Source organism: Amphiura filiformis, chromosome 5 (assembly GCF_039555335.1).
Source record: "Amphiura filiformis chromosome 5, Afil_fr2py, whole genome shotgun sequence".
Classification (NCBI taxonomy): Eukaryota; Metazoa; Echinodermata; class Ophiuroidea; order Amphilepidida; family Amphiuridae; genus Amphiura; species Amphiura filiformis.
The window spans coordinates 57334340-57345107 of NC_092632.1; the positions used below are offsets into that span (position 1 = coordinate 57334340).

Below are 10768 nucleotides of genomic sequence, written 5' to 3' on the forward strand. Positions count from 1 at the left end.
GTTTGATATTTGTCACATTTTTGATATATAACAGTCCTCGAAGTAAATTTTATAAATCTAATGATATATTCTTAAAGTATGTATCTGGGAGGAAAAGCCGATGATCAATTGAACATTTTGACCTTTCATATTGAAGATGAAAAAAATCCATATCTTTAATACGAAAGGTCAACATTTTCAATTAATCGTAGGCTTTTCATCTCCCCTACATACACTTTAAGTATAAATCATCAGATTTATAAAGTTTACTTCGAGTACTGTTAAATATCAATTTTTAATCAATTGTCATAAAATGTGTATTACATTGCGAATTTCACAAAATCAAAATTATTTGATATCAGAAGGACATTCTTCGTATTCAGAATGCAATTCGATATGTCTGATGTGCTCTATTGTCCCACAATAAATACTGTCCAAACGTTCATACCCCACCCCTTAATAATGCCAACAATATCTCTTGGTTCTTTCCTAAGATGACTGGTAATCCCAAGGAAAAAATGTGGTCTATTGAGGGCTTCAGAATTCCTTATCCAAAGTACTCAGTTATATGGTTTGGTCCGTTTTTACCTGTGACAAATACCTACCATCCCGAACCAGTAAAGGCCATTCTCGCTACTTCAGGTAAATATTCCTCTTGTTCTTTCCTAAGCAAAATCCATACTCTCTACTCTACATCGGGTACATTACTTCATATAGATGAAATGTTACGCAGTTTAAGATTATTACATGGGTTTATCATTATGTGCTTGATTCCAGAGGGGTGTAGCAGGGCCGTGATACTCGTATTCAATCCCTGTATAAAAAGTGAAGTCACTTTACGGCAATTTGATTGACAGTTGCTAAGGAGTTTGGTACACCTAGTAACGCCATAGTAACGCTTAGCCTAAAATTTACATACATGTGCACGACAATGTTGTGCGTACTACATCAATAACAGTTTGATTTACAGTTGCTGGGGAGTTTGGTACACCAAATTTTTCCAAGATGGCGCACATCGACTGCAAATTATTCGGACCTTTTCCGGCAAAAATATAGCTTATTTAGCCAAAGTCGACATAGGGGCATCGGTTATAATATTTTCATAGTATATTGAGCTAACTCCTCAACTAATTGGTTTTTCACAATATGATAGTAATGGAAAGAGAACTAAAAATAAAACAGGGAAGGGGGATGTGTACAATTAACTTTTTCGAACCAAATTATTTTGTGTTTTTGTTTGTTTGTGTGCAATGCAATGTGTTATATCATTATTACCCGCTGTGTTGATTTCATTTCTTCATGTATGTAAGTTGATGAATGTCAACATTATAAGATGGGACAATGGATATGCAAATTTTTATTCTTGCTAAATTCTGTGTGCCTGTATAAAATTGTATAACAGCTAATAAATTTGTGAAATGGAAAAAGCATTAACGGCTAAAATACTTTATTTTCCATTAACCTTAACTGCTACAGAACCCAAGGAAGACTATATTTTCGACATGCTTCGACCGTGGTTAGGTGATGGTTTATTACTGAGCACTGGCAAGAAGTGGGCTCGCAATAGAAGACTCCTCACACCAGGGTTTCATTTCGATGTTCTTAAACCCTACGCTAAAATCTTTCAAGGCTCAGCCAATGATCTAGTGGTAATGAATTTAATGATACCTTTCGTTTCGTATTAAGCATAGTGTATTGCTACTACAAGCTCACGAAAAGAAAGTTATCCAGTCACTTATAAAAACTGATATCAAACCTTAGAAAAAAACCCCAAAAAATGTAATTGAAATTTTGTCAACTATTGCAGAGTAAGTGGAGAAAATTGTGCAAAAATGGAAAACCAGTTTCGAGGGAAATGTTTACAGATATCAGTTTGCTGACTTTGGATGGGCTTCTAAAATGTATCTTCAGTGTGGAAAGTAATTGCCAAGAAGAGGCTGAAGGGTACGTACCAGAGATGTATCGTTCGAGTCCGGACTCGGACTCGAGTCCGGACTCGAGTCCACTTTTGTTGGACTCGGACTTGGCTCGGACTCGGACACAAAAGACTCGGCTCGGCTCGGACTCGGACATTAAAGGACTCGGACTCGAAGGCGAGTCCGGTCCGAGTCCAGTCCAATGTCCAAATCTATGTAAAATGTGAAATGATTATCTAAAAATGTAAAAATAGATCTCAAATTTGTTGACTTTACTTATTTGGCCATTTTCCAAATTAATTGGGGCTGTCAAATCTGTGAGCTGTTATTATTCCTGCATATCCACCAAATTATTTAGATTTATCTGTCACTTAGCAGAATCATATTTTTGTTATCATTTAAAATGAAATAATTGATAATTAATCAAATGCATAATTTTATTAAATATTTGGACTGTATAAAAATTTATACAATGTAATACTTCTTTCATGGAACTTTCCAATCCATTAAGCTCTTGAAAGAGAAACATGCACACTGGACCATACATCTCAGCTCCCACTCTGTAGGGCTATAGTTTGCATGTGCTCAGTAAGTGAGTACACATGACATTTGTGTGGGCCAATTTTGAAAATATGTTTAGAATTATAAAGGTGAATTTCTGTTAGTATTATTATTATTATAATGATGATGATGTTAATTTTCTATAATGTATTTGAATATATTGCAATTCATTTATACATGTAATACTGCACACAGCGTATAGGTATGCCAGGCAAACCTATCTGCTAGTCAGCCAAATTCGCCTAGAACACAATACATATTTACATAGAAATTTAAAAGAACAGGTAGGTCAAGGAAACCTACATAAATACTAGTATGTTGTCTATACTTCACTTGACCCAAATATATGATTTTTTATGGCGATGAGACACTCGCACATGGAATTTTAGAGGGATTTTGACCCGGATTTTGATAGAAGTTCCACATAGAAAAGCTGCTATCATCATGAGACTAAGATCTAGAAACACCACCGAAATCCCAGACAAACTAGTACCTAGACCAGTGACTTTGACTCGCGTAGTGAAGCCGACACTGCTTAGCAACGACTTGAACAAGGACGCATACCCGGACGCAAGCAAGCAGATAATGTTCTCGTCTACAGAACATGTTGCATTTGACGCGGGTGATAACGGCGCAGTAACCACGCAACCGAGAGCGTCAGAATATACGCAATTATCTCCGCGCCTAGTAACCCCGTCAATATCACCTTGGATACGGGGCTTCACCTCCCGCTGTGGCAAGGGATGGGCAGTCATAGGTCTAGGTGGTATGTCTATGACCGAAATACTGTTTTGTTAGCTGAATCTTTTTGATGAAAGTCAATCTTTGACAAGATGTAACTTTGCTACGGAAAGTGCTATGAGAAAACGGTTTTCAGTTTTGACTTTCTTTACTCAAGGGCTTTAATTTGATATATAAAATGTCGGATGCAGTTTGATAGCAAATTTGAATTCACCTGGCATACCTACAGCCTTGTCCCTAGGCGCAATTAAGTTAACTGTGAGTTTACATGTTGTGTGCTACACACACACACAAAATACCCCCACATGCCTGCTGTCTGATACAGGTACTAGGTGGTCTGATACATTTAGTTTTTACCTTCAGGAGTAACCTGTTCATGGACATGGCTTTTGAAGAAAGTGTGTACAGTTGGTTGGTTGAGTCAACAGTGTTGGGTGGGGTTTGGTAGAGTGGTGTGTGGTGTGTGGTGTGATGCAGTGAGTGACCTTCTCATCACATTAACAATTTTATCATCAAAATGCCATAAAATTATGCGGAAACTTTAAAATTGACCTTTTTCAGCAAATTTGTATTGTAAATTTTTCAAATAAGAAATAAAATATAAAATTGTGCTCCATTTTTGCAAATAATGACCCATTTTTTCAAAATGTTGTACCAAATGACCCCTTCTTTCAAAATTTTATACCCAATTACCCCTTTTTCATTTTGTTATACCCAAACTAAGCAATGCCAATAGGTAGATACCTGTCACATTAAAGTTGAATGACCCCCCCCCCCCCCCCCCACCACCACCGGGCATGGCCTCTCACCCCGAGTCCGGACTCGAGCCGGACTCGAGTCCGGACTCAGGTCTTATTTTTGTTGGACTCGGACTTGGCTCGGACTCGGCACCCCTGGACTTGGACTCGAGTCCGGACTCGGACACAAAAGGACTCGGACTTGGCTCGAACTCGGATACAAATGGACTCGGCTCGGCTCGGACTCGGACAAGCTGGACTCGGGTACAAGTCTGGTACGTACAAAATAATGTAATATATAGTTATCCTGGTATTATTAACATACCGTACTGCAATAAATTACTGACCTACTGTAGTCAGGATTCTCAGTCAAGAGGTAGGAACTTGGTTAATAAGTAAGTGGCAGCGAATAGTCCTGAAGGACTCGGCTTTTTAGGTCTTTTAATCCTCATTTACCATAATAAATTGCTTCTGAATTTAGCAGTGAAAGTAATATGTGGGATTAAATTCTTAATTTTCCCTTATCTTTTTGTTTTGTTTTGTTTTTTTCTTTCTATTTGTTGTTTCCTTCCATCAATTCCTTCTTTCTCTTTCTTGCTTCGTTTTCTTTATTTCCTCTTTCTCTCTCTTTCTTTCTTTCTTTCTTTCTTTCTTTCTTTCTTTCTTTCTTTCTTTCTTTCTTTCTTTCTAGTTCGTTCTTTCTTTCTTTCTTTCTTTCTTTCTTTCTTTCTTTCTTTCTTTCTTTCTTTCTTTCTTTCTTTCTTTCTTTCTTTCTTTCTTTCTTTCTTTCTAGTTCTTTCTTTCTAGTTCTTTCTTTCTAGTTCTTTCTTTCTTTCTAGTTCTTTCTTCCACCCTTTCTAGCTTATGTCTGTAACTGATCATTCTTTGACCGACAATATTGCTGCAAGTACGTAGAAGTTTCTTATTCTTCAATATTTATTGATTTTTATTTATACCATGTACATGTATAATCATGGACCCTATACCGGCTATGGTACCATACAAATAAATTAGTAATGCGATGCCATAAACTTGATTTCGCACTTTTTATAGCCAGAAGCATCCATACATCCGCAGCGTAGTGGAGTTAACTCAGCTCACGATGGAACGCATCCGTTTCCTGCCACATCACATCGATCTAATCTACCACTTGAGTTACAATGGATACAAATGGCGACGAGCGACAAGGCGGGTTCATTCTTACACCAAATCTGTAATCCAGAAACGGAAGGATGCATTAAAAGATCCCCAAAATGGAAGAGATAAAAATAAGAAATATATTGACTTTTTGGATATCTTATTGAGTGCAAAGGTACATAATATACATAATATACAAATTTTACAACTTTACAACTGTTTTTGCCATCGTGACTGGCCAAGTGCCAAATTTGACCACTGACGCATTCACATGACATCGTTCTTTACCTTTGTCGTTTTCGCTTACCAGTACTTGAAATTAAGCCAAATCAACAAAGGCCAATCGGGCCCATGGGTTGAAATCTACGGGCCCTCGTTACTTTTCACGGGCCCGAAGTCAAATTGTGTATAATGTTACTGGTCCCCACTATGACACTTTATGAGACATCTGGGCCTCCTTGGAAATCAGTGCTTTGTCATTGAAGGCTACCCTGCCAAAAGAAAGTTTAAATAATGAACCGGAAATAGGTTATGCCATGAATTGATGATGATGCAAGTATCGAGCACGTCTTACCACAGATCCTGGTCTTACTGACTTTAATGACAAAATGACGTACGTGTTGCCAATACTGACTTTTTGCCACATGACCAAACTACCTGCATTCGCTTCAAAGGTATTTTTTGATATTTGTTTTACCTCTTACGAGAGGCTGTGTAATATCTATCTGCCCCCATTCGCGGACAAAGGGTTTGGTGGCAAGCAATTTTGGCAGTGCAAAAGAGTGTTTTTCCGCACAGTCTTGGTACCTTTTAAATAAAACGCTCTAAAAGGATTAGGAAATCAAGTTGCAAATATGTTACATTTGATACATGCTGTGGAATAATGACATAATACCATTAAATATGCAACTCACTTGAAACTGAAGAGCACCAATCATTTGGATACAGTCTGTATGTTCTTTTGCCATTAAAAATAATATGGTATCTTCGTTTTACTGTATATATTTTATTTCCACTCGTACATTTTTTCCACACCATCATGAGGTACCTTTTAAATAAAACGATCTAAAACGGCTTAGAAGGACAGTGCGGAAACGTTCTAATATGCAAGAAATTTTGGTAGCTCATACGTAATAACATAGCGTCTCTTATTAAAGGAGTATTTCTTGACCCTAGCATCCCCCTTTCGAAAAAAAGCTTATTCCCAAAATGTCAGTTGATTCCGATTTTGCGTTTGCGAGTTATGCATGAGTATGTGTATTAGACTGCCCCATAGACCACTGTTGTAATTTCATTCTGGTACACCAGAACGTAATTCAAATATGACGATATTTATGCAATACGAATTAATCTGCAAGAATTGTTTTGCAAATAAACACTAGCAGTCAAGTTAGCTCAATCGATAAGGCGTTCGACTATGGTGCGAGAGGTTGCGGGTTCGAACCCTGGCGGTGCCTAGTACGCTCTCGTGGAAAAATTGAGTTAGCTTGAAATTCCCCTCACTGCTAATTTATCTCGTTGTAACCCGTACGAAACTCGGGGAGCTGATCCTGGTTGCGAAGGTTATTTGTGGAATGTCTAGGATGTGCGCTCTTGAAGCAGCAAAGTCCCTGAAATGCTGTTAAATGGTTTATGGAATGATGTGGGCCGTAGTGGTCAGCGACAACCTGTAAAGTGTGCTGAGGCTTGTGGATCAACGTCTAGGCGTTGTGCCTGTGCGTAGCGCACTATAAATCACTGCGCTTTTCTTTTTTTTTTTTTCTTTTTTAGCCAGAGGTTTCCAGTGGTTTAAAAATCTCAATTTTTTTTGGATTATAGTGGGGGGATGATGCTGTAGATCACGAAATGCCCTTTTAATGTTTTGGGCTGGGGTCTCGTTTTTTGTTTCTGCCATAGCAGTACTACATGTGACTTCACAGCCTTGATCATGTTGATTGACAGTATACCTTTTGAAACTCTAGGGATTTGACTCGTGTATAATGGTGAATTTGTCCGTTCAATTGCAAGCATGTTATATATTTACTGTCAGTGCCAAGAATCTAACAAGCGTAAGCAGTTTATTTTCTTGTTAATATTTTAGTGATAATAATAGTATATGTGTACTTTTAGAGGATATCATCTGATCGAGTGAATAGTTGAGTAACTTTGTAGTAAAATGCTAAATTTGAAATTGCAGTGCGAATATTAGTGTGTGTTTTTTTTAAATAAATTATAAATAATTTCTCCCCATTTTCGAATAACGTTCTTTTGTTTATTATAACAATTTGATAGGACGAAGACGGTTCAGGACTTACAGATCAAGAAATTCAAGACGAAGTGGATACATTCATGTTTGAGGGTCACGATACAACAGCCAGTGGTGTATCATGGTTTCTATATGCCATGGCCATCAAACCAAAGTTACAAGCTAAATGTCGACGGGAAATAGATGGGTATTTCCAGTTAAAAGGAAATGATCAACTCGAATGGTAAATATAATGGCGTTGATTTAGATGTGAAGAAGTGATAACTTGTTGCTATCAGACCTTTCAGATGCTTTCATTACACTGAGGTTTAAAGTCCCATTCAGTGATCCCAGCGCAAGTGTTAAAAAATTAAAATTGTTTTTAAATGGCTTAAAAGTGAAGGATAAGTCATTCAAATTGGTATTTTTGAACCCCCCCCCCAAAAAAACCCAAACAAACAAACAAAGAAAACAGCAGTGTTTACGAAGTTGAATCCCCATTCAAATACATGTAGCTAATTTGTATACTGTCAGTATAATATAAATTACAGATTCATGTAAATGCCTGACAAGGATAGACATGCAAACAACATTGTAGGCACGATGATGTTATATTAACAAAGTATTTAAACATGAACTGTCATTGTCATAAATGTGTTAAATGTGGTTCAGCCGAACCCCATGTATTTAAGACAAAATAAGTCATTTACATGAATTATATACTGACAGTATATATATTAGCTACATGTATTTGAATGAGGCTTCAACTTCGTCAATACTGCTGTTTTTTTCGTTTTTTGCCAAATTTTTCGTTTCAAAAATACCAAATGACAATTTGAATGACTTACATCCTTCACTTTTAAGCAATGTTAACCAATTTTAGTTTTTACACTTGCGCTGGGATGGGTCAAAATCAAAGTTGTAAATACATTATTTTGATACATGCGGGTGGAATAACAACATTGAATGACTTGTCTAGAGCAAAATGATCAACATGCAGTTTTGTGATTTTCTATTAACAAAAACCATTATATATGCAAATTAGGTAGATCTGATTATTGCATGTTGCAGTCTTGTCCATAATCACTTGAAACTGAAGAGTACCAATCATTTTGATACAGCCTGTATGTTCTTTTGCCATGAAAAATAATGTGGTATCTTCGTTTTACAGCTTTTTGCTGTATATACGAGTATTTTATTTCTACTCCTCGTGTATTTTGTTTTTCAGGGATGACCTCAACAATCTTCCGTCTCTTACAATGTGTATTAAAGAAAGTTTGCGTATAAATCCACCAGTTCCAGTCATAACACGACGAATCACTCAAGATATATCGTTTCCTGATGACACAGTGATCCCTGCTGGTAGGAATTGAAAGATTGAGCGATTGAAGATATATTTGCTTTGAGTAAATTCATTTTAGGGAAATGCATAAGCGATACTTTTGTGTTAAATTAATCAATTTATGTAAACTAGCACGGAAGTTAATCTGTGTGGTAGACTTCATAATTAATTCGAACCTAATACCTATAGATTTATATCTTCTGCTCTTCTCCAGCGTGCTTCTGTGTTTCAGTTGGCTGGAGCGTCGTGCTAGCATTACGAAAGGTTGCCGGTTCGAGTCCGGCCAGATACGCTGCTTTTTTTCAACGTTTATGTGCGCTGGCTGCTTTGGGGAAAGATTACAATTTGTTCATAATTAATTGTTTAAAGGAAATCTCCGGCAATTACAACATTATGCCTTATATGTTTATAATTTATATATTTAAAACAAACTTATATTGACCTTAAAAACAAATAAATACACCCGTCTATCTCCACGCGATATTCAAATTTCCCGGGCACCGAAATTGCCCGTGGCAATGACGTCCCAGTAACACAAAAGAAGGCTGACGACAATTGAGCACAAATAACCATGACGTCATTGCCCTAGACAATTTCGACGCGGGAATTTTGAATATCGCGCTTTTATTCGTTTTTATGGTCAATATGAGTTTGTTTAAAAAAGGTTGTTAAAATAACCTTTTTATCCTTTCATTTATTTAATTTCCCAATTTCACACAGGGGCATTTGCAGTTATACTCATAGAGGCAATACACAAGAACCCACTCGTTTGGAAGGATGCAGATTTGTTTGACCCTGAGAGATTCGCTTCAGAAAATCTAAAAAACATACCACCATATTCTTATATTCCGTTTTCTGCTGGACCACGGTATGTTTTATATTTCATAATTTTAATATGATTATATCTTATACCTGTATGCCCCTGGCTACGCCACTGCCTGATGATGAAGACATGTGACACAACTTCAAGGTTAGTTGAGTGCTTCATTGTGTGCTGAAAGTCAATTTCATGTCAGTCCTTTTTGAAACGCATGTTCAGGACTCCGATTATTTTCTATTTTTTGATGTTCTGTTTCTTTCTCTCGTTTCTATCTAGAAACTGTATTGGACAACATTTTGCTTTGAACGAGATGAAAATTACATGCGCAACACTTGTATACAACTTCGAGTTTTCATACAACCCAGCAGTGTCAATAGAAATAGAAGAAAGTCTAATACGCAGAACCAAGAATGGCATCCATCTATTCATTACCCCTAGAGACAGTCATGCTATTGCAAGACAATAAGGCCAAAAAACTTGTTTTGTTGCCCTCAACCGACCGACCCTAAATCCTGACAAATCAGGATCGCCTTTTTTTTAATGATGATTTTTACAGATTTGTTCAAAAAATCAATGTTTTTCCCTTGAAATTAATATTTTATTGAAAGACTAGTCTTTAATTGATGTCTAACAGGTATCCAGAAGTAAAAATTGACAAATGTCCCCTAATTGAAGAAGCATTATTTAATATTTGAAGGGATTTTTAAAAACTGAAGGTTTAACCAAAAAAAATCCGATCGTCCGACCCAACTTTCCCATTTTCCCACTTCAGGGCAACACAACAATATTTTTTTGGCCTAAGACCAAAGCTACCCCGGACTAGATCTGTATGGTGAAATAAGTATTAGTTTGTAAACATGACAGGCTTTAAGTATACCGTCACAAGAGAAACCAAGAGGAAAAAACCCAACAACAATAAGTAAGCAAACACAAAAACAAACGGTTGTAAGCCAAATATTTGATACGTTAACTGTGAAGTAGTTAACACTCTCTCATGCGTGAGGCTTGTGGTAACCATGACAACATGTTATTCCTGCAACAGTCATAAAAGGTTACGCGAGGGTTTTCGATATCTTTTTTCTGCGACGATAAGGGACCGATCATTATTTACGGCAGGGGGGGGAATGGGTGTTTTGGAAAAAAATATTGACAAAAAATTTCGCGTTCCCCCCTCGCGTCCGCTCAAAATTTTCGCGTTCCACCTTGTTTTCCCGATTTTCTCAATTTAAAATTTACAATCCCCCTCTTGGTTCAACTAAAAATTTCAGGTTCCCCCTAAAGACCCAAACAAAATTTCGTGTTCCCCTAAAT

The 10768-nt window shown here is 37.0% G+C and overlaps 1 protein-coding gene across 1 annotated transcript; it reads left to right on the forward strand.

The window, feature by feature from the left end:
* The first annotated feature begins 473 nt into the window (after nucleotides 1–473).
* On the forward strand, nucleotides 474–9923 carry LOC140152296 (ultra-long-chain fatty acid omega-hydroxylase-like). Its single transcript, XM_072174601.1, has 8 exons — nucleotides 474–621; nucleotides 1456–1628; nucleotides 1787–1915; nucleotides 4992–5246; nucleotides 7343–7539; nucleotides 8524–8657; nucleotides 9358–9505; nucleotides 9734–9923. Exons 1-8 carry the CDS (start codon nucleotides 474–476, stop codon nucleotides 9921–9923), a joined length of 1374 nt encoding a protein of 457 aa, XP_072030702.1.
* Nucleotides 9924–10768: the final 845 nt, after the last annotated feature.

Coding starts and splice junctions, on each gene's coding strand:
- LOC140152296 (XM_072174601.1), top strand. CDS start 474: ATGACTGGTAATCCCAAGGAAAAAATGTGGTCTATTGAGGGCTTCAGA. Junction 1,629..1,786: donor GCTCAGCCAATGATCTAGTG/GTAATGAATTTA, acceptor CAACTATTGCAG/AGTAAGTGGAGAAAATTGTG. Junction 1,916..4,991: donor AAAGTAATTGCCAAGAAGAG/GCTGAAGGGTAC, acceptor TTTTATAGCCAG/AAGCATCCATACATCCGCAG.